The following is a 24,815-nucleotide window of genomic DNA, read 5'->3' as shown; positions in this document are numbered from 1 at the left end:
CCGCTATCAATAAGCAGAATTGGTTTTGATATAACATAGCGACACCCGTCCCTAGCAGCTGGTATCGATGACAGTATTTAAGGCGTCACTCGATGGAGGTGTCATTGGTTTAAAAGTCTCACATTCCTGCCGTCCAGACTACAATACAGTCCCTGGTTTTCAAACATTGCAGCCAGAATATTTAAATATCCAGAAGTTAGAAAACTTACCTCAGTTCCTCTAGAACGACGGTGTTATCGTAGGGACCGACAAGCAGCTCCCCCAGGTCGATATCATTCCCGTCGGGGTGAAACGTCACCTTATATCCCTTCACTTCTCCGGGAGCTGGATCCCAGGAGACCCTGAAACTGGTCTTAGTGGGCTCTGAGGTCAGCAGGTTCCTGGGAGCCTTGTAGGGCGACACTGAAATAGAAGAACCGGCGCAGAACTTCAGGACAAACTCATGCAGGACGAGAACTTAATGCAACTCCATCGATTGGCAAAGGGTTTCGGAAGGTCAGCCACTCCACATTAAAGCCCATCAGTCCATAATACAATACCTTGAACCTGGTGGTTAAAGAAGCCCAGTGTCATGCCGTGTTAGTACTGATAGCGTGTGATTGAGCGTGTGTTCATCAGCTGTGGTTTTAGTGTGCTGGTGAAAAGACGCTGCTTCTTTGCAGCTCCTGTGGCTTAGAAAAAACACATCTCAACAAGTCGTTTAAACTTGAAGTCAGAGAAAAGTTCTTGTGGAAAAAGAGATTAAAATCTGCAACTTGGACGACCGAATAATGTCCGTGTCCAACACAGCATGAGTCGTGTTATCGTTTCCCAAAAACAAGGAGACAAAATAGTCGGACAAGCCAAGTTTCTACATTCGTTTTGCAATAATAACTTGGAGATAGCAATGAAGCCAGTTGAGATCAAAGTCCTTATTCTGACCATAAAGGTTTGATTTTGAAGGAATTTAAAGACTGTTTCCTTTGTAATTAAAGAACAAATAAAGGTCTAAAGTTGAGAAGTAACTCTAACCCTAATCCCAGTGAGACCAAAGAAACCAGTTTTACCCCAAAAGTTAAATTGGAAACATTTAATTTGCGCCTAACATTTTTGAATGCTGACAAACGTCTTTAAAAGTCACTTTAATTGGAAGTCTAAATCCTCACTATAAAGGTTTGATTTTGTGGGAATTCAAACACATTTCCCAAGATTAAACTCAGTCACATAAAGTCATGATGTTGAGTAGGGACCCTAACCCTAACCCAGGTCAAAGGAACTTATTGCACCCAGAAGCAAAAACAACTCATCCATTAGTTATTCCGACTCGCTATAAGAAGGAGCAACGCTGGCCCAAGAGTTCAAGCGAGAACATGAATTTATATCCACTTTTTGATCTCGCAGCTTCTGATTCTGCAACAACTTTCTCCCCCGCAGCACTCGCCACGTACTCTAGATAATTGGGGCTGGAGTTGAACCAATCTCTGGGGGCCTAATCGGGCACCAGCTCCAAACCAGACCTGGAACCTCGCTCGGTGGAAAAAAGACAACGGATGTTTCCTACAGCGTAGACACGGAAAAGATCTGAAGTTCTAAGAGTGAGCTCAGGTTTAAACGTCTTGTTCTGGATGTAGGTGTTTCTGCGGTGTCTGTCAGAGGGTTGAATTATGGACCAAACGTACGTGTCGTTCCTACTCCTTGCCTTGCTTTTCCTTCCCCGCGCTTGTAGATGGGGTGCACGGTGATGTTGTAGGTGGTGGTGGGCTGCAGGCGCTTCATGACCGTGGATTTGCTGGTCCCGGGGATCTTCACGATCATTCCCTCCCCCCCGTCAATCGGAGCGTACTTTAGCCGGTAGTGTGCCACTTTGCCCGGCGCCGGCGTCCACGAGACTCTCATGGTTCGCTCGGTCTCCTCCGACACCGCCAGCCTCTTTCCGGCAGCAGAGGCTGAGAGCAGAGAAGGAATGAATAACATCACTATTAAAGAGTCAGTTTGATTATAATGCCTGTAAGATATATCTTTAAATAATAATAAAGATAAATAACTTGTGAGTGAGCCATAAAACATTACCTGACAACATTCTGTAATTTTAATTCTAATATAATATATTGAGGTTATTCGCAGGGCAGTCATAGGAAACTATTTATTAATGTCATTTTTATTTAGGATAAATGACTCCTCAACCCATATATGCTTCACTAATATATAGATAATAATACATGATATGCATACAGAATAAACATTACTATAAATACATCATTTGAGTGTCAGCATAACACATCTATTGCCAATATTTAGTATAAATTTAATCTGAAATAATATTAAAAAACTCATATTTTCTTGCTTTTAAAGAAATATTTGAACACATATTCAGCCTTTTATGAATGTGGTGCCTGCTTTGATTTGAATATCGCACTCGTCCACACTGCGATAATAAAAGGTTGATGTTTTCGTACTGCCATCAAACCTCATTGAGTGGAACACTCAGTTAATATGATTTATAAGCACATGATTATATCATACACACAGTTTCTTCTGGGAGCTGTTGAACTGCCATAAACAGCTAGTTATTTTTATCAAAAATCCTAAAAACAATCATCATTCTCTCTCTCTATTTCCTTAAGCTTCTTTACTTCCAGGCCAAATGTGATTTCCCTTTCCATCCCTTCGTGATGTGTGTATAACTGCAGGCATAATGTTGAGCAATCCCGCATCATGCCAACACTGGTTATGAATTAGGCGTTCACCCAGAAATGATTTATTGGTGAGGAAATGTTATCCACATTTTCCCTCAGAAACAAACATATGAAATGTACTGATTCAGAATATTCTGCAAGTGATTACAAAAGGGGAATAATATGTAAATTTAACAATCCCAAGGAAAGTTTTTCAGACCGCTTGATTTTGTTTTTATTGGCGGAAAGAAACATGGCATCCAACTTTTCAATGTGTCGATGGATTCGACCAAGTCTGCAAAGCTGGGGAAATAAAAAATACATTTCTGGAGGAAAAAGAACACACGAAAAATGTGTTTTATGAACTCATGAGGTTTCTGCACATGGAGGAAATAAAAAGTACTTTGGGATGTTGCACAATAACAATTTTTATTTATCTGTTGTCTTTTTTCATGTACCTCTGTAAAGTGACTTTGAGCACCTGTAAAATAAATGTATTATTATTATCATTATTATCTTATTATTATTATTATTATTATTATTATTATTATTATTATTATTATTATTATTATTATTATTATTATTATTATTATTATTATTATTATTATTATTATTATTATCATTATTATCATTATTATTATTATCATTATTATCATTATTATTATTATTATTATTATTATTATTATTATTATCATTATTATCATTATTATTATTATCATTATTATCATTATTATTATTATTATTATTATTATTATTATTATTATTATTATTATTATTATTATTATTATTATCATCATTATTATTATCATTATTATTATCATCATTATTATTATTATTATTATTATTATTATTATTATTATTATTATTATTATTATTATTATCATTATTATTATTATTATTATTATTATTATTATTATTATTATTATTATTATCATCATTATTATTATTATTATTATTATTATTATTATTATCATCATTATTATTATTATTATTATCATTATTATTATTATTATTATTATTATTATTATTATTATTATTATTATTATTATTATTATTATTATTATCATCATTATTATTATTATTATTATTATTGTTATTATTATTATTATTATTATTATTATTATTATTATTATTATTATTATTATTATTATTATTATTATTATTGTTATTATTATTATTATTATTATCATCATTATTATTATTATTATTATTATTGTTATTATTATTATTATTATTATTATTATTATTATTATTTTTGTTATTATTATTATTATTATTATTATTATTATTTATTATTATTATTATTATTATTATTATTATTATTATTATTATTTGATCTTTTTCATTTTTTCTTTGAGATTTTATAGTTTTTTATTCTGTTGGTACTTTTACTGTTGTTTATTTGGTTTATTCTTTAACTGTTCTGTATGATTGAAAAAGTACTAATAGAATAAAAAGCAATAAAGTGAAGAGTAGAAATACCAAATAAAAACATTTGAATTATTATAATTATTATAAATAACTGATTTTTATTATTGTTCTTTTTTTAACTGATTTTTCTACTTTTCATTTCCTTTGTTTATTTATTTTATTAGTAATATTCAATTAATTATGGGATATTTCAAGCCTTTATTTTATTGTTTTTCCGTTCTAGATGTATTATTATCGATCTATTTTCCAGTGTGCTATTTGTCTACATTTCGTCGTGCTGTGGGTGGCCTGTTTGTGAAGAGTCACGCGATTGGATTTCTCATGTTTTCCCATATAATAAGGAATGGGGTGACATTTCTAGGGCGTGTTTTCCTCTAATGCAGCGTGTATCCACAGTGCGTCATTCCCTGGCCACACACACATTGAACCAATATCCCCTCACCCATGAATTTGGATATTTCCGAGAGACAGCAGGACTGTCGACACCTTGGTGTGGCGCTCCCATTCGCAGTTTGAAAATAATCAACAATGAATATCCTGATTCGATGAGAGAGCAGAAATCTTTTTGGAGAATGCCAAATGTATGATTATGACAGCTCGGAAATCTACTGTAACAAAGGAAGTATTGATTCGACTCTGGCTCATGTACTTCCTGAGCATCCCTCAGAGGGGTAAAGAATCAAGTCCATCAACCGACCACTGACTTTTATTCACCCTTGCTGACCCTTCCTGTGCTGCACAGGGGCTTTGAATGCACCTTAACATCCAGGCTGTTCAGTAGAGCTGCTCTGTCCTGCATCTTGTTTGTGTTTCATTTGAAATTCTGGTGCATGCACTTATTCTTCGTCTATCTTTTACTGTGGAGCATGTTGTTACCAAGCTTCCAAAGGTGCCCCATCGCCTCACTCATTACTAATTAGGCAACGTAACCAATGGGGTTACTTTGGGTAAATTCACAACAGAAATGCACAGCTTTTGCCCCCAGCTTACCGCGGAAACCAAAAAGAAATGCTGAAAACTTGTTGGCTTGTTTGCACTGTGTTTGTGAATACAGTGGTGCAGGAATGAGTCCTAAAACCTTGACAGTCAGCAATAAATATTGTCTTAGAGGCTGGCAGAAAAAACGCCTTTACACGCACCGCTACGTCATTTAAATAGAGTGGTGCAGGAATGAGTCCACAGACCTGGAAATGAGTCAGCATTTCCTGTATTCTTACCGTCGGTGGTTTCCTGCCCGAGTAGTTGGTCGCTGTTTCTCTCCTCGTAGGCGGCGACCACAGAAACCTGGTAGAGCGTCTCCGGACTCAGCCCCTCCAGCACCGTGTCGGTCACGTCTCCCGGCACTGTCTTGTCTCTGACTTCTGCCGAGAACAGCGACTTCCATCGGACGTGGTACATCTTCACGTTCCCGGGAGCCGCCGTCCAGGACGCCGCAAAGCTGGATTCGGTCACGTCGCTGGTGACCAGGTTTTTAGGAGGACCCACCTCTGAAAAACAACCAGCAAATGGATTAGGAACACTGATTGCAATGGTTTCTAAAACATAAACTCCTTGATTTTTGGAGAAATAGTGCCAACAAATTCCCCAAAATGTCCTCTGAGACACAAAACCATTTATATTTATTTCGCAATACTGACATTAAGGAGAATATCCTTGAGGAAAGTTCAAATGAAAGTTCTTATCCTGCCCATATTGGGATGATTTGATTGTGGGGTAATATAGGCAAATATTCCTAATCAGATAAAAGACGATGAAGGGGATTAGTCTAAATTACTGGACACAATAAACAAAGAAACACATCCATGAGTCGTCACTTTTCTGGACCGAAACGTTAATATTTCTAGAGGATTCGTTCCCTGATTTTGTGAAGAATGGTGCTTTAAAATTCCCTAAATATCCTCCCAAAAACAGATGTTCTAAATCTCTACTGTAAGCAATTTCTCTTTAGTATAAAGTCAGTGTGGTTGTTTTTTTAAACCATCCCTCTCTTTTGAAACAAAGGAACTGTTTGGCACATACTGCTTCAAACAACAGTCTTTTAAAAGGTCATGGAGTGGACAGAAGAACAGAAGAAGACACCACACTAATAAAGGGCAGAGACGCCTGGAGAAAAATGCAGTATTTGAAATATTTCGGAGGACATTTCTGCTTCATTAGCGAGAGAAAGCGTGCAGAGACAGGAGCCGAGGGAGAGGAAAGACATAAAACATGTCGGGAACTCAAAGTGTCCGCTACGCCCACGAGAGGAAGAAATGTCTTTATTGGGTTTTATTTATTGGACATCTTTACTTCATCAAATCAGAACTTCCTAGATGTCATTTTGCAGACTTTTACATGTAGTTTTACCTTCCAACTAGCCTCTGGTGACATAACTTCCTAACTTGCGTTCTTGTTGGTTTTAGGTTTATCACTTTGGTTATTTCTGTGGTTTTGGCAAACAGGTTTTACTAAATGGCAGCCGTCCATGGATGTTAACAAGGGACAGTCTGGGTTAGATTTATACTAAGATGTATCTATCTTTTCTATAGAGCTCCTTTTGTGCAGGTTATCTGTTCCTCTGCCAAAGAAATATTCTATAATGTCCAATAATTTCACCCTTACTCTAATTAACCCAAAACAGACCCTAAATCAACCCTTGATGGAGTAACTGAATGGCATCGCCTTACAAAAATGCGCTCTCTGCTTCGCACTCAGAGCTACAAACACATATCAAAATGTTTGCAGAGGTTCTTCATGACCTCAACTCTCTGTTGGCTGCAGCGAACAGAAGCCAAAAACCCGTAAAGATTTATTTAAATAAATATAATTTCCTGACCACAGAGGCTCGTGTTTCTGCGGGCAGACGTACGGTCACTTTCCTACAGTACACACACACAGGAAATATTTGTGAAAGATTGGAAAACGAGTTTGAAGAGGAGGAGGGATATCAAAGTATAATCTTTCTGGGGTTTAGAGAAGGTGACAGCATGTACAGTGGGAAATAAAGTGACGATTCTCATAGAAGATCAGATATAGTCAAGAAAGTGAGCATCTGATAAATCACATTTAACCAATCTTTAAGATAGTAGAGAGCAAAACACAGGAGTCAAAGTGACGTGGGAACAAAGTGACGTGGGAACAAGGTAACGTGGGAACAAGGTAACGTGGGAACAAGGTAACGTGGGAACAAGGTGACGTGGGAACAAGGTGACGTGGGAACAAGGTGACGTGGTGACGTGGGAACAAGGTGACGTGGGAACAAGGTGACGTGGGAACAAGGTGACGTGGGAACAAGGTGACGTGGGAACAAGGTGACGTGGGAACAAGGTGACGTGGGAACAAGGTAACGTGGGAACAAGGTAACGTGGGAACAAGGTGACGTGGGAACAAGGTGACGTGGGAACAAGGTAACGTGGGAACAAGGTGACGTGGGAACAAGGTGACGTGGGAGCAAGGTGACGTGGGAGCAAGGTGACGTGGGAACAAGGTAACGTGGGAACAAGGTAACGTGGGAACAAGGTAACGTGGGAACAAGGTAACGTGGGAACAAGGTAACGTGGGAACAAGGTAACGTGGGAACAAGGTGACGTGGGAACAAGGTGACGTGGGAACAAGGTGACGTGGGAACAAGGTGACGTGGGAACAAGGTGACGTGGGAACAAGGTGACGTGGGAACAAGGTGACGTGGGAACAAGGTGACGTGGGAACAAGGTGACGTGGGAACAAGGTGACGTGGGAACAAGGTGACGTGGGAACAAGGTGACGTGGGAACAAGGTAACGTGGGAACAAGGTGACGTGGGAACAAGGTAACGTGGGAACAAGGTAACGTGGGAACAAGGTAACGTGGGAACAAGGTAACGTGGGAACAAGGTAACGTGGGAACAAGGTAACGTGGGAACAAGGTAACGTGGGAACAAGGTAACGTGGGAACAAGGTGACGTGGGAACAAGGTAACGTGGGAACAAGGTAACGTGGGAACAAGGTAACGTGGGAACAAGGTAACGTGGGAACAAGGTAACGTGGGAACAAGGTAACGTGGGAACAAGGTGACGTGGGAACGTGGGAACAAGGTAACGTGGGAACAAGGTAACGTGGGAACAAGGTAACGTGGGAACAAGGTAACGTGGGAACAAGGTAACGTGGGAACAAGGTAACGTGGGAACAAGGTAACGTGGGAACAAGGTGACGTGGGAACAAGGTGACGTGGGAACAAGGTAACGTGGGAACAAGGTAACGTGGGAACAAGGTGACGTGGGAACAAGGTGACGTGGGAACAAGGTGACGTGGGAACAAGGTGACGTGGGAACAAGGTGACGTGGGAACAAGGTGACGTGGGAACAAGGTGACGTGGGAACAAGGTGACGTGGGAACAAGGTGACGTGGGAACAAGGTGACGTGGGAACAAGGTAACGTGGGAACAAGGTAACGTGGGAACAAGGTAACGTGGGAACAAGGTAACGTGGGAACAAGGTAACGTGGGAACAAGGTGACGTGGGAACAAGGTGACGTGGGAACAAGGTGACGTGGGAACAAGGTGACGTGGGAACAAGGTGACGTGGGAACAAGGTGACGTGGGAACAAGGTGACGTGGGAACAAGGTGACGTGGGAACAAGGTGACGTGGGAACAAGGTGACGTGGGAACAAGGTAACGTGGGAACAAGGTAACTTGGGAACAAGGTAACGTGGGAACAAGGTAACGTGGGAACAAGGTAACATGGGAACAAGGTAACGTGGGAGCAAGGTGACGTGGGAACGTGGGAACAAGGTAACGTGGGAACAAGGTAACGTGGGAACAAGGTAATGTGGGAACAAGGTAACGTGGGAACAAGGTAACGTGGGAACAAGGTAACGTGGGAACAAGGTAACGTGGGAACAAGGTAACGTGGGAACAAGGTAACGTGGGAACAAGGTAACGTGGGAACAAGGTAACGTGGGAACAAGGTAACGTGGGAACAAGGTAACGTGGGAACAAGGTAACGTGGGAACAAGGTAACGTGGGAAATGGAGATCCTAATAAAGACATACTGTAAGGGCATTTCAATTGATAGGTTTCATTACTGGCTGGGAAACCACATCAAACTGTAAGTTACTTCTGATGTGTTCTGCTTCAGTAATGTGCGTATTAGTTTCTTTCTGCCTGTTATTGCACAGTGGCCGTCACTCAGTTTTCACCACAAAGACGCCACTGCAGCCGTCATTAGCTCGGAGCTGCTGCCAGATTTTATCTGCTTCAAGGAGCGCTGTCTCTCAAAGCTGAGAGCCAAGTCTGGATGCTTTGAGAGAATAACAGCCACAGAGAGCCTTCAGATGCAGAGTGGAATATCTGGCAGACCTCAAATGAACTCAGACCTATTTTTCCATAAAGAGGCTAATCTGAACAAAACCGCAGGAAGTGTAACGATATTTCACTGTTCTGCATAGATCTGTCTATCTGAACAGTCACTCAAAATGAGAGAGTTCTTGCGAATTCATGTCTGACTATCACACAACTTCTGTCCACACTGAATCCGTTAATGCTCTCCTGTTACTTCTACAGTCCAGCTGTGTGCTAGAATTTAGACTGAGGAGACCTTACTGGAGAGTCTGATGGGCGGTGTTTGTAATCACACATGTTTTCTGTTGTAAAATACACTTGTGATAATATGCAACAGCAAAAAGTAGTCTACTAATAGGTTGTCAGGAGCAGTTTTTAACTCACTAGCGATCTCGCTCAAACCAGCTGCTTCCTTTTATGGAGTTTTGTAGTAAAATGAAGTCATGAACGCCTTACTTCAGTCACTCTTAATACACTGCAGCGCTTTCAACGCAAGTGGCACGAGTAAACAGAAACCGGAACCAGCCAGAGAAGGTCCAATAAAAAAAATCATCTGTTATATTTTGATGCTTACACTCGTTTGCATTTGTAAATATGGAGTAAGAAATGCATGCAAAGTTTCCATTCAGTAACGTCACGTCATACGGGTCTGAAATCTACACTGTCCTGGTTAATATCAAAGTGTTTGGGGTCTTTCCAAATGACTCGGTGAAAAAAAGCAGAGGCTTTGCAGCCCATCAGCTGCAGTCAGGTTTACAGCAACTACTGAGTTCCCATTTATACAAACGTCCCCAGACTTTATCCTCGGATCTGCCGGGCCGTTTGTTTGACCGAATGTGTGACCTGAATTCCCTTTGATTTATCACCCAGAATGCATTGTAACCTGCTGCTGCTTTTTTGGCACGTTGGAGAGCTTTCCATTTTAACTTTGATTTGGTCGTAAACAGAACTCCCCCTGTGCCCGACACACCTTCATATGTGCTCCTACTGTACAGTAAAGGGTTTACAATAAGAACGTGTGAGCTCACTGGGTTTAATATGGGTACAGTATCAGGGCAGTTTTCCACTGCGCATCTGAGCAGGTTTAGCCCTGCATGTGAGGGGAAAGAAAGGCATGTCTGGAGGCCACAATTCATAACTAGACCTTGAATGCAACACGGCGGAACGAATGCCCTGTCGTGTTCCAGTACGGGAAAACCTGAAGCAATTGGAAAAAGGGAAACAGAAGAGGTTGTATTGAATGCATGACGACCAGAGAGGCATCTGTGCAGAGACTGTGGACAACACTGTTAAATACCAGGCAAGCCTTTACAAGGTGGAGGAGGACAGGCAGGAAACAGAGACAGGGAAATACAGGAGTTAGTGAAATAAGAGGGTAGATGGGAAAGACACAAGGTGAGAAACAGACACATGGAGACGGAGACATAAACACAGGAAGACAGAAATAGCGGCAGGAATGAGTCAGTCCTCCCTGCTCTCAGCTGCACTGCATTCCTGTCCGGTCTTGCTGCTTCTCATCTCTACCTGCCGGGTCCACTTTTACTTTTACTCTTAACTGTCTGCGTGAGCGGCAGCAGTGAGACAACACACTCCTCATGAGAGGGTTAGCTCTGACATGATAGCATCTGCAGGGACAGCAGCACACAGTGAGCAAAAGGGAAAGACAGAGGAGAATCACAAGCTAAATGTCCTGCTTGTGGACTTCATTAAGCCCTTTTACACGTGCACTGCATCCCTGATACGATGGATGGGATGTGATGAAACCTTCTTGTTTCCAAACTTCACTTGAATCCTGAGCTGGAACTCTCACTCTGTACTTTAGACCTTTGGGGTTCAGAGACCATGGTACCAAAGCATGGCTCAATTAACCAATTAGCAAGTGGTAGCTAGCTGGCACTGTTATCCTTCGTGGTAGCAAACCATTACAGACCGCTCTCTAGAATGAACGGTCATTTCTTTTTGCCACTGGTCTATGAACTAGACAGTGGAAAAAACACATGTATACAGTGTACTTGTGGTGCTGTGAGAGCCGGGAAACCACTGTTGCTAACATTATGTAGCCTAGGTGGCTAGTATGAAAACGGTTTGCCGTACTTCACACTGGGACGCAGATGCAACTATAGAAGAATTGAGACACAATCCTTGGTTTCTCTTGTGGCTAGCGTTGAAGGGTTAGGGAAAATTCAAGGAAGGCCAAAGAGCCTCTGGAAAATTTGGAAACAAATGACCAGAAAATGTGCCGCTTCTCCAGATATTATCCAAAGATCGCACGGCTTTACTCAGTAGCTTCAAGGGTCAGTGGGACATGAACCCCATTGGTGTAAAAGATAAATGTTCTGTACTTGTACAGCTCTTCATCGGGTCTTCTGGACCCCTCAAAGCGCTTCACATACTGCAAGTCATTCATCCATTCACACTCATTCATGCGGAGCAGCACCACTTGCTCTAGGGAAGCTAACACTCACACACACTCACACACACTGACACACCGTTGGCCATCGGGAGCAGCTTTGTGAGTAACCTGTTATTACAACTGACAGGAATGCTAAGAAAAAGAGCCCAGTAAAGGATTATATTCCACGTCACGCCTTTATAAAACGAGCTGTCTTCTGATCTCCGTCCTCTCTCTCCGTCTCACCACCTCTCTTGCTCGGGCTGTTTGTTATTCCTCTCCCGTTACAATAAGCCTCTCTTGGCATTGAAAGTAACATCAGACAGAAAGTCGTGTTCAAACATTAACCTGGAAGCGATGTTTGTTTTTACAAGCTGGGTTTTGGTCGACGCAGGACTTATTCGTAGCAATTACAGCAAACCTCAGACATTAGCTGTGGTTGTTGCAGAGAAACATAAAGATAATCCCTGAATCTGGAGGATCAGCGGGTCACAGCTGCCAGACATAACGTGTAGTTGTGTTGCTTTGCTTTTGAGGACATAAACTCACTCTTGATAAGGGCTGTATCTTAATTTGGAAAGAAATAAAGATTCTGTTCCTTAACTAAAGGATATTGGAATCTTTAAGCCTGAAATAATCACTATTTTTGATGATAATGAATAAAAGGCCTCTATATGATGGGAAATTGTTACTTAAGATTACCAACCAATATGGGAGTCATACTTAGCTTTTCAGACTCTTTTAGCTCCTCACTTTGGTTTAATCGCAGTGAATCCAGCAGCAAACAAGCTCTAATATTCCCTAGGTATACTTCCTGCTCACCAGCAAGCTATTTAGAGACGAGCTTGGGAAGAAAGGGAAGTATTTAGCAGCTAATGAGACATGCACTCCCTGTATGAAAGGGATACGTTGCTGAAGGAGGAATGTAAGTTGTACTTTTTGCTTCTTGTTTTGGTTTGCTGCACATTTATGGTCTGGTTTAGTCTCACAACCAAACAAAACAGCAATCATACACAGTTAGACTCTAGCTGGTAAAGAAACTAAACCGGAGCTAAAGATAGGAGGATATCAGAGCTGAACACTGACTCTGGCTTGGTGTCTAGCTGCTTGTTTTTTACCGTGTCTTTCAGATGGAAATTCGAAAGACCGAAAAGACCATTGTTTGAGCAGATTGGCCGGTGGAGACTATGGGAAAAGCTACAGGGCTGCTCATTTCAAAACAAGAAAGGACTGTCTTACCTTCTAGCGTGGTGCCCTGTCCCTCCAGGGCGTCGCCCATGCCGGACGGGTATCGGGCGCTGATGGAGATGTCGTACTGGGTCCCCGGCTGCAGGTTCTTCAGCAGCGTCGCCCTGTTGTTGCCCTTCACCGCCATCTCCTTCCTGGGGCCGCCGGCGGAGGGTTGGAACGCCACACGGTACTGCAACACACCACCAGGAGCCGGCTCCCAGGAAACCTTCATGGAGGACACGGTCTCCTCGAACACCCTCAGGTCACGGGGGGATCCTTTGGCTGGGAGGAGCGGGAAACAAGGTCAGAGGATGAAGCCGGAACAAGAATCGGTTTTGTTTTGCTGTGTTGATTTCTGCATCATAGAGAAACTTGCTTTACAATTCTCATGTTGTAAGTGACTAACATAGTATTCCTTAAGTTCAGAGACCACCGGACCGTCCAGAGACCACCGGACCGTCCAGAGACCACCGGACGTTCAGAGACCACTGGACGTTCAGAGACCACTGGACCGTTCAGAGACCACCGGACCGTCCAGAGACCACCGGACCGTCCAGAGACCACTGGACGTTCAGAGACCACTGGACGTTCAGAGACCACTGGACCTTCCAGAGACCACTGGACCATCCAGAGACCACCGGACCGTCCAGAGACCACTGGACCTTCCAGAGACCACTGGACGTTCAGAGACCACCGGACCGTCCAGAGACCACTGGGCCGTCCAGAGACCACTGGACGTTCAGAGACCACTGGACCGTCCAGAGACCACTGGACGTTCAGAGACCACTGGACCGTCCAGAGACCACCGGACCGTTCAGAGACCACTGGACGTTCAGAGACCACTGGACGTTCAGAGACCACTGGGCCGTCCATTGTTAGTCACATTTCTACTAAAAGTCATGCAATTTCCCATAAAGTTCAAAGAAAACTGATGGGATGTAAGGGTATTTTTTCAGTATTTGACTGCTGGCAAGTCTGACATGTCCCCGACCAAGACTCTGAACTCCAGTTGATCCACTGACTTAAATCGTACTGGTAAAGCATAATTACAGTCGTGTTCTTGTAAATTCTCGGTCACCTTCCTTGAAATCTTGACATTTTCCCATTAAGTTCAAAGAAAACTAATGGGAACGACGTAATGGTTTTCTTTGAGTATTTGACGTCTGAAATGTCCTCTGAGTTCGTCAGAGTGCTTATTTTGTGCACAGTAGAAAACTGCTAAGCTCCCAGGATGTGATTTAGTGTAAGTAGGGCAGGTTCAAACAATTCCCCCTTTGAAAGGAATTGTTAAAGTAAGTCGCTGACTCATCTGCTGTTAACGCCTAGTGCCGAGTGTTACTGAGGGGTGTTTTATTGTGGATCGGCCTTTGTGTATTTTTCCTACTTAGTAATGAAAATGTCAAGGATTTAAAAGTGAAATGCACTTATTTTTTCCCTAATAGTTCTCAGAAAAACAGTGATTCCTAGCGGCTGCTGTAACCTCTGTGCCACTACGGTGGAAAAGACTTCGATTCATAGTTTTCAAATCGAGTCATGGCACGGTAAACATTGTAATAGGAACAATATTGTAAGCCATACAGGGGTGGGGGGGGGGACCATGAATCCATCTGAGAGCCAGCTGGGTGTTTGATGTCAAAGAGGTGCAAGCTGGGATTAATCCTGCTGCCTCTTTTTATAAACCATCAAAAAAGAAATCCACCTCAGACGACAAGCAGCTGCTCCCCGTGTCTGAGGAGGGCTCTCAGACACGGGGAGGAAGGCTGTTGCCATGGAAGACAGGAATATATATTATGTTTATTTCCAGGGCTCAAGGTCGACAATCTTAAGACAAGTGCTTCCTCCCTGACGCCTCTGACGCTAACAGGAGATAGTCTCCCGTCCAGAGTCTTGGAAGGATCCAGAACATCACGGTCCAGAGTGCGAAGGGAAACTCTCCTACGCTTTCCTTCCTCGTTGTTTATGAGCACATCTTGGCCCGCAGCTTTCTGTGCTTCTGTCTGTTTTTCATTCCTTTCCCTGTAAGGCAGGGGCAGATCTGAGGCGCGATGGGTGGCAGGTTGTACTAACACCGCAAGAAGTAAGCAGTTCCTTCGGGGTCATATATCTGGGCCACATGAAGACACTTTAGAACAAAAACACTTGGAGCCAAATAGAGTCACTCAAGATGTCAGAGAGGAGTCCGGACTTATTTCCACCGGGGTCTTAGAATGACGCAGATAGATGGAAACACAGCTTGCACCCAGAATGTTTTCATCATCCATCATTTCAAAGGTTCTTTTGAGATGGTTTTAACCGTCCCGAAGCACAAACAGAGAGAGAGAGACATCTGCAGGCACCTGTTGTGGATCAGAACCAGTGACTCAACCATTACCTAACCAGCAGCTCACATTTCAGCAGACCCAAAATCGTTTGTAGTTTTGGAACAAAGACTCGCCACCTTTTTGGAGTTTGTGGAGTCCGAGCATTTACTGTATTTTCATTTTTTAAAAAGAGAAGGATTTAAAGACTTTTGGGAAACCAGTTTCACCTGGACCTTGGTCAATGGTTTGGGTTATTTGAAGTGAATATCTGTACGTTTCTTGTTGTTCTGAGCTTTTATCTTCATGGCGTGTTGCACTTATTGTAACACGCTTGGATAAATGCATCAGAAATGTAACGTACAAGAACTTAGTTGCTGGGACATCTTTAGCTAAACTACAATCAGAAAATGAATTGAAAGCTCAGTGTTTTTATTTATTTTGTCAGAACTTGTATTTCTTTTCTCCTCCAATGATCTTCAGAAAGTCATTCCCGCCTCCGTACATCAACTTGGGGTGCCCGTGCTTTATCGACTGCAGCCCAAAGACTGTGGACCAGCATCCCCCTCCCTATCAGATCGGCCCCCTGCTTGAAATCCAGGCTATAAAACAACTTTTACTCTTTAGCCTTTGACTCCTCATCCGGCTGATAGTGTCATACCTATGGATTTGTCTATTTGTGCATATGAGTCGTGTGTACGTCGTTTCTTTACTCATTTGTTCTATGAAAGGTTGAGTTCTCTACAGCACTTCGGTCGGCATGGGTTGTTTTTAAATGTGCTTTTTAAATATATGCAAGTAAAAAAGGATGAAAACTTGGTATTCTGTGCTTTTTCCTGAAGCTCTGCACATGTAAAACCTATAATATTGACATGCTTTCAGCCATGTGTACTGCAGCATCTCCTTATTTACTTCTCATACCATTACTCATTCAACATCAGCCCAAACAACTGCATTGTAACAGCTGTTCCCAGTTTGTTCTCGTCTAAAATTCATATTTTCTTTGTGTATTTATTGAGTTATATTTAATTTATTTAACACAAGTTATTATTGTGAGAGACTCACTCAGTATTCGAGTATTCTCAGTATTCCAGTGACTTAACAGGATCTGTTTTTTTATCACATTGACATACTTGGGCCTCCATACTTTGGGTGTCTGTTCTGCGTTTCCCGTCATAATCGTGTTAACTCCAACTGCCATGCGTCTGTCCCATTACCAAACACTGACCCTGAGCCCCCTTTTTTTTTGTTGCATGATATTGTTTATAGTTTGAATAATTGGCTCCTTGTGAAGAAGAACAGCTCTTGCTACTAGCTGTTTCTCTTTGCACCGTCACCATGGTGGCACAAACACCACCTGGATTGCTTTTGATGCAGAAGAAACAGATTAGATTTTATGGTTGTGTCACAATCTGAAATAATAAGGAGCATGTTTTCAAAAAATAAAGTCATGTGACCGTGCTGTAGTTCCTTTATAGCCCAACATTAGCCTCCTTTAGCTTAGCGGTGGTGACATGAAGTCATGTGACCGTGCTGTAGTTCCTTTATAGCCCAACATTAGCCTCCTTTAGCTTAGCGGTGGTGACGTGAAGTCATGTGACCGTGCTGTAGTTCCTTTATAGCCCAACATTAGCCACCTTTAGCTTAGCGGTGGTGACATGAAGTCATGTGACCGTGCTGTAGTTCCTTTATAGCCCAACATTAAGTTTTGACTTCAAAAGGGGTGTTAATGTTCTAAAGATAAAAAGTAGTTACCTTCTTTGGTGGTGCCCTCAGTCTCCAGTGGCACCCCAGAGTTGGATCTATATTCAGGTGTGACGGTGACACGGTACTTGGTTGTAGGCTGAAGCTCCTGCAGCACGATGGACGTCTCTCTGCCAGCGGTGGTCGTCTCTATCCTCGATCTGTCGTCTCCTACAGGTTCGTATGTCAACTTGTAGCGAGTGACGTCTCCTGGAGCCGGCTGCCATGACACTCTGAAGCTGTCCGTGGTCTCTTCGGAGACTCTCAGGTTCTGCACAGAGCCTTGTTCTGCAGCAAACATTAACGAATGAGCTTTAATGCTGGTGCAAAGTAATGCATTTCTGGGTTTTAGTACTCATTCCTGCACCACAGTATTTGCAAGCTTTAAAGCAATAACTACCTCGAGTCCACATACCTTCTAAAGTGGTCTCATAGCCGGTCACAGGCAGGCTGTTCCCTTTGTCGTACTGAGCTTGAACGTTGACTTCATAGCGGGTGAGCGGGGTGAGGTGGGGGAGGACGGTGGTGAGCGTCTCCCCGGGGACAGACATGGACACGTAGTGCCCGTCGTCGCTGTTCGCCGGCCTGAACCGGACCAGGTAGGACTCCACGTCGGTGGCGTCGATCTCCCACGCTGCCCTGAAGCTCCGGGAGCCGACCTCGGAGAAGGAGAGGGCCCGGGGCTGGGTCAGGCCTGGAGAAAGAGGAGGATAATCAAGTTTAAATCAACTGCTCTTTCTTTATCGTGAAGATTTGCTTTACTACTTTTGATCCCAGCTCGACTAAAACAGCCGTGGGTTTTTGAAAAACCCAATAAATACATTTTGAAAACACTGAGAAGCAAACGAAGAGAGGTTGGGACAATGCTTTGGAGACATTGGCATCATGATTCATCCTTTGTTTAGTTGAGTTTATTCCGCACATCTCAGACCAACATGAGTTAAGGACAAGTATTCAACATCTTAACGCCAACACAATGATTTCTTTGGAGCCATAAAGAAGTGCCAGATTTGTACCTTATATCAAACCTGTGCTCTCTCCAAAACTGCCGTGTAAAGGGAAATGACTGTGTTAGTGAAAGGAGTCTGGTTGTTTCAAACAAAGGATAAATAATGGTTTCATATCCCCGACACGCAGTCACAATATTCTTAAAGTAGCGTTGACCTCAGCTAGTATTTATCTTTAGCATGGTTATAAACTGCACCAGTCCACACCAGTGATGGCGTAGCTTCCCGCGGGGACGCCTGTCTATTTCACAACAGAACTTCCAAACATCCAATCTATCCCTTTAAAAGTTGATTCTTTCAAACACTGAAAGCAAATGAAGGAATCCAGAGGGTGGAGGAAGTGCTGACCTTCATGCTATTTAATTAAGATGTATAATAATCTGCAAGCCGTCTGACAGCTCCATCTTTCAAGCAGGCGGTGGGGGGGGGGGGCTCCTGCACACATCTCCTTGTTGACAAGTCATTATTATATAAGAATTATATAATGGGCAATCAAAGCTGGTGTGAGTCACATTGTGCTGGCAAACCTGTAGGAGAGTCATTTATATTTCTGGGTAAAAAAGTGCATTTGTGAGGAGCTCTCGACTGCCAGATGTTCGGGGGTTGGCTAATGAGTTCAGCACGGAGGAGGATGCATTTCAAAACGGACACGTGACGGACAACACACCTGACACTCGTTTAGACAAATGCACAGAAATCTCTGCAACACTATTTGACCCGGTTGTGATATTTCCTCGCGAAGGAACCTCTCGCTGCCCTTGAAAGATCAAAAAGCCGGACATGTGTTTAACACATTGAGGCGAGGAGGAGGAGGAGGAGGAGGTTGGAAATGTGACATGAGAGTAATTGTGTGCACATGGAGGAGTGTTGGTGCTTTCTCCTCCATAGAGGATCGTCTGACTGCTGCAGTAATTAATTGTTCAAATGTTGGTTTGATCGTTACAAACGCTCTAAATCAGGAGAGCTGACAGGTAGTTCTCACGCTTCAATTCCCAGCACTTCATTGTTCCTCACAGCACATAAACAGTAAATAAAGTACATTTTTATGATCTAAAAACTGTTGCAGCTGATCAGGCTTCATGAAATATGCTGAAAAGTAAATATCAAAGAGCTCCAGAAATAATTCTACATATTTGTGTTTTTAATACACAGCTATGAGCAAAGTCGTTCAAAAGTTAAGACTTTTATGACTTATTGATATTTTATCACGGTGGTGGCGAAGAGTTACGGTAAGGGACTTGGCTTGGGAACTTGGAGGTCACCAGTTCAAGTCCCGGAGAGACCAAGTGCTTCTGAGGTGTCCCTGAGCAAGGCACCGTTCCCTACGCTGCTTCCCAGCCACTGCTCTTAGAGCTCTAGGGTTTGTCCGTTTTCGTTCACAACAAGCTTGTTTCCCAGGTTAAACAACGCAAGCATACCAAGTATAAGCAGGCAATTGGGTGAACCATTCCCACTACCAAACAATGGGTAAACAACTTGCAATCATCCTCCCAACACTTGATTATACTGCATGAGTGGGAGTCGGCTGCCTCGCCCAGAGTGACAAATGACAGACGTAGGTAACGTCTGCACAAAACTGAAATCAAACTCTAACCATGTAATTCATATTATCCACCTTAAGAGCTGAACAGAGGTTCCAACTCAACTTTAAAGCAATAGAAAACAGCAAATTGTGCTGGGAAATATACAGATAGTTACGGTAGTCATTTCCTTTTGACGGTAGATAATCGAATACAGAACATATTTCATATATTTTAACCGAAGATAATCTCTTTTCTGACTCAAACCAGTAATTATAGACCAGATAAGTTATCAATAGAAGAATCAAATCTTTCTCTGCAGTTTGCACAAAATGAGTAAAGCGCACTATCATCCGCATAGAGCTTTAAATGAAAGCAGATACTAAAATAAGGTCTTCCAGCATTTCCTTTCTGACTCCGACCAGCATCAAAGAAACACATGCTAGAACAAAGAGGTAATAAATAGATCTCATCTTTCTCTGCAGTAAAGCATGGTATCATCAGCATAGAGTATGAAAGCAACATGACTTACGTCTCTGGATGATGTTGCGGAGCTCTTGCTCGATCCTCAGGCAGATGGACTGCGTGAGTTCTTTGGAGATCCTGGTGAAGGCGTCAAAGTCCTCCACGGTGTACACATGGGTGCTCGCGGGCTCATTGGCGATAGCCTCCAGCTCGGATCGCACGGCGTCCTTAACGCCCACCGCGAAAATCTCCACGTCGGCGTTCCTCAGCTTGGTGGCCGGCTCGCGGAAGGCGTCGGAGGACTTCCCGTCCGTGATCAGGATGTTGACTCGCGGGACGTTGGGTCGCGCCCCTCTGTTGGCCTGGAAGATCTTCTCTCTCACGTAGGTCATGGCCCGGCCGGTGTTGGTGGAGCCGCCGCGGTACGGGAACGTCCTCACCGCCTTGACCACGGCGCCCTGGTCGTGGTGAGTGCTTAGGTAGAACTCGGTGTGAGGGTCCCTGCTGTACTGGACCAAGCTGATCTGGACCTTATCCGGCCCGATGTCGAAGGAGGTGACCAGCACCTCCAGGAACGCTCGCACTTTGGCAAAGTTAGCCAGACCGATGCTGTAGGAACCGTCGACCAGGAGGACCACATCGGCTTGCACATCAACGCCAAGAGAACACTCTGAGATCAGAAACACAGAGACAGGGTTCTCATTAACCAGACTAACTATTTAAATCTGTCTCAAGCTTGTATTAGAAGACTTTTCCTCCTTGGAGTGTCTTTTTTTGAGGCTCAATGATGATTGAATATTGTTTTTTGCCCATCAAGCACTATACTGATTAAAATTCTTGAACAGCAGACTCAGGCTGATGAGAGGCAGGCGTCTGTTGGGCGTCTGTCAGCCAGTTGTTTGGGAAGCAACCCAAGTAGTACTGTACGACGTTCAGAAGGGTCTGTCTTTCCTAATTAAGGCTTGTTGTGAAAGGTATTTACAAGTCAAAGCGGGTAATTATGTCCACTACAAAATGAAAGCAAGGAAAAGTGGAGGTTTTTGATGCCGATTAAAAGGATTGTTGAGTGTCTAGCACGGAGGTAAAGCCGGTGAGCTATTCGATTAGCTTTGTGTCGAAGGAGAAGCAGGAGAAGTAAGCAGCATGTCTGTGAATCAAATCCTTTTTCTAACCTTAAAAACAAACAATAAAGTATTTTCTAAAACTTTGAAGGCTCTGTAGAAACCGCCTTAGTGTCCGTTGTAAAGGACAAACCTTCATTGGGTCAGAACATCCAATAAAAAGTCAAAACCAACTCGTTTGCAGATCGTCCCTCCTCTGTGTCCTACTCACCCAGCGACACTTTGACAGGCTGCGTCTTCTGCATGAGGCTGATGGGCTCGCTGGGCATCAGGCCGTTCAGGGCGAACAGACTGATCTCGTACTCCGTGTCTGGGGAGAGGTCTCGGACCAAAACGTAGGTCTGCGTCGGGCCCACATAAAGCTCCTGCCGCTTGCTCCCGGCCATCATCGGGATCATCTGCACCTTGTATCCGGTAACCTCTCCGAGGGACGCGTCCCAGGTCAACCGCATCGACTTTGATGCCAACTCCAGGACTTGGAGGTTGGAGGCCCGCTCGACAACTGCAGAAATATGAATAGATGTAGACATAGTATCTATGGCGTTGGTGTATAGCAGGAGAATCTTAAGGGCTTCTTATTCTGGTTCATAACTGACAAAAAATAATCTGGTTTGCTTAAAAAAAACCCGATGAAGATCCAAACCCAAAACCCAAACCAATACAAACGAAATGAAGATTACAATAAGGAGTAGTTATACAGGACCAAAGTGACGCATTATTCACTCCAGGTATTTCACATTTCTTGACCCCCCCTCACCTTCTTCTCCGCTGACGAGTGAGTTGAGTTGATTGTCGACCCCAGCGCACACCTGAGTGATGAGCTCGCTCTGCACGCTCTTGATCAGGTTGAAGTCGGCGACGCTGTAGATGTGACTCCTGTGAGGCTCGGAGGCCATGAGGTTCATCTGGTCTTCGTTTGCCTGCTGGACGCCTGAAAGAAAGAGAGATTTCAGAGCATGAACGCAGGGGACAGGTTCCATTGCAATTGTCACAGCCTGCTAGAATTAGGGACATTGACATTTCCTATCTGAAAGGCAGTTCAGACTCAAAGCAGTGGTTATAAACCCACTGGCATCAGGAGGATCACTGCGTCAATAAGAGTGGACTCGCTCCAGGTCTGTAAATACTGGCTGAAATTAGCAATCCATAAAGACGTGCGGTGAAACGCATTAAAAGCTCCCATAACCAATCAGAAGCCTCCGCTGTTTTATTCTACTCGCGCTGGAAAGTGTGACAGCATGGGCAGTAAATATGAAACCGGTTTTTACAATCCTATATCCTCGTCCACTTTTAGTAAATCTGTGAGCCGTTACTGAAGGAGCTTTAATCAAAGTCTGACGTCTTAAACAACTAAATGGGAAAGACACCATGTCCTTTTACCCAAATACTGTCCTTCAGTGTGCTGATCTTTACATTTCTGGATAGTCTCCAGCTTTACAGAAGGAAATCATCTTTATTTTACATGTTTTTTGAACGGTTGCACTTGGAGAACTGCTCTACTTCTAACAGATAATGCTGATATTGTCCTGTCTCTCCTTCGTTCCATCTTTTCTTCATCATATATATCTGACTGTATAAAGTTGTATTGTTTTTGCATTCATAAAGTCTGAAATATATCATGTTCTCTGACCAATTAACGTATAAGTAAAGAAGGAGCTGTCTGCAGGAATACCACAACTTAAAAGACAGGGAATCAAGTCAAAATTAAGCTAAAGCTTTGCTTGTCTTTTAGCTTTTTTGGGGGGGATTTGAGAACCTTTCACTGCCCTCACTTTCCTGAAACATGATGCACAGGATGATGGGTACCTTGTGTATTTGTATTAGTAGTAGTAGACATTAACAGTGTATGTTTCTCCTGTAAGAACTGAGAGCATACTCAGTGTTTGAATCATTGATCTATCACAGACCGCAGAAGATTATCTCTGATTGTTATCCAACCACCACCCCTCTCTTACTCCCTAGCAACAGCCCACTCCTGTCCCTCCGTCCCTCAGTGAGTGGAAAGTCTGAGCCCGGGCGTAAACACACATAAAACCTGCTATCACTCGCTCGTGGCGTTAATGATGTAGGAATTTCTCCCCTCGTTACGTCACCCGAGCTGCTTTTGTTACGGGGTTAAAAAAAAGCATTAAATAACGAGTGGAAAATGTAGGATGTGGAATGTAATAAACTGGTTCTGGCTGCGTACCGAGGACAAAGATCTCCACCCCTCTGCTCCTCAGCTGCCGGGCGTAGCTCTCCACGGGATCCTCAGATTTGCCGTCCGTTATGATCACCAGCACTTTGGGAAAAGCCGTCCTGGCACCGGCCGCCTCAGTGAAGGAGTTCTTCAGGAGGTATTCGAGCGCATCGCCTGGAGCAGGAAGACGGGAAGGGATTTTAAAAAGACGCACAGACAGAAAGAGTCTGCTTACATAATGCAGGTTTAACACATCACTAAATCACAAGACAAGATAATAATACTAAAGCTTATTAATCCCCAAAAGGAAAAGCAGCACCCACAGGATAGGAGTATTTAAACTCAGAAGAAGTTAATACTGCTGTGGTTGTGTAGACTGAAACCATGAGTTTTGTGCAGATCTAACAGGAAAGTGTGCGCTGCTAAAGCCTAATTATTTTCCATAAATCAATAAAAAACATCTCGATTCTAAAATAAAAAATGAAATATAAAACACAGAAATAAAAAACCTGAATATAAAAATTAGTAAAATGTAAAATAGAAAACTGTTAACATAAAAGAAGTTAGAATAATGGGAAAACAGTGGGACATTTTTAAACAAGGAAAAGACAGAATTTGTTATTTCCACATTTTGAAAAAATTCCAGAAATTTAAAAAAATCCAGAAATTAAAAAAGTTATGATTTTAAAGAAATAACCGGAAATTCTAAAAAGTCAAACATTTCAAACAAATCTGAAGTTCCAAAAGAAGATGATGAGGTTCACAAAGTAAAGTATTTATAATAATAGTGAAAAGAGCATTCACCTGTCCGGGTGTTTCCTCCCTTGTACTCCAGCGCAGCGATGGCTCTGAGCAGCGTGGGCCGGGTCAGGTGCTGCTTCAGGTTGAACTCTGTCCTGGAGTCGGTGCTGTACTGGACCACGGCGACCCGCGTCCGCTCCGCTCCGATCTGGAAGGCTCCGGCCACCGCCGAGATAAACTTTTGGACGAATTTGAAGTTCGGCCGGCCGACGCTCCAGGAACCGTCCACCAGGAAGACCACGTCGGCGATGGCACTGGCAGAGCATTCTGGGAGAGGAAGAGGCGGAGGAGGAGGAGGAAGAGGAGGAGGAAGAGGAGGAGGAGAGGAGATGGAAAGGAATATAAAGAGGAAGAACATTTAACATAATATGTAAGGACACTCACAGTTTAGAATTTAAGCTACGTAAGAATAAACGTAAGTATTGATCAGGTTTTTGGGCAATGCTTTTAGAATGCTTTAACTATTTAGAGCTAAATCTCAGATACGATCTTAAGGGAATTTGGAAACCTAACCTTCCCAACACCCTGAGAAGAAGAGGTATTGGTCGTGATCAGGTCTCCTATCATGGCTCTGCAACTATCTTCCTTTACACCTGGAGTTCTTACACTGCTAAACCTCCAATGGGGGTAAAATTAAGCCAACATGGAAGTGCCAGACTTTACACTCAAGTGCCTCGCTG

At 43.1% G+C, this 24,815-nt stretch overlaps 1 protein-coding gene across 1 annotated transcript in view; it reads right to left on the bottom strand.

Moving 5' to 3' along the window:
- The window catches only part of col12a1b (collagen, type XII, alpha 1b), a 108,783-nt gene that overhangs the window by 76,784 nt on the left and 7,184 nt on the right, over positions 1-24,815 (bottom strand). The window contains exons 6-16 of the mRNA XM_063902172.1: positions 24,139-24,402; positions 23,344-23,508; positions 21,913-22,086; positions 21,367-21,657; positions 20,102-20,704; positions 17,458-17,736; positions 17,055-17,330; positions 13,012-13,284; positions 5,303-5,572; positions 1,659-1,925; positions 210-402 (exon numbers count right to left, since the gene is read on the bottom strand). Of these exons, the coding sequence (XP_063758242.1) occupies positions 210-402; positions 1,659-1,925; positions 5,303-5,572; positions 13,012-13,284; positions 17,055-17,330; positions 17,458-17,736; positions 20,102-20,704; positions 21,367-21,657; positions 21,913-22,086; positions 23,344-23,508; positions 24,139-24,402 (3,055 nt within the window). The remainder of the gene's footprint in view (positions 1-209; positions 403-1,658; positions 1,926-5,302; positions 5,573-13,011; positions 13,285-17,054; positions 17,331-17,457; positions 17,737-20,101; positions 20,705-21,366; positions 21,658-21,912; positions 22,087-23,343; positions 23,509-24,138; positions 24,403-24,815) is intronic.

This window comes from Eleginops maclovinus, chromosome 15 (genome assembly GCF_036324505.1).
Source record: "Eleginops maclovinus isolate JMC-PN-2008 ecotype Puerto Natales chromosome 15, JC_Emac_rtc_rv5, whole genome shotgun sequence".
NCBI classification, from domain to species: Eukaryota; Metazoa; Chordata; class Actinopteri; order Perciformes; family Eleginopidae; genus Eleginops; species Eleginops maclovinus.
The sequence above is the reverse complement of the archived record's forward strand: the minus strand, read 5'-3'. Positions and strand labels throughout refer to the sequence as shown.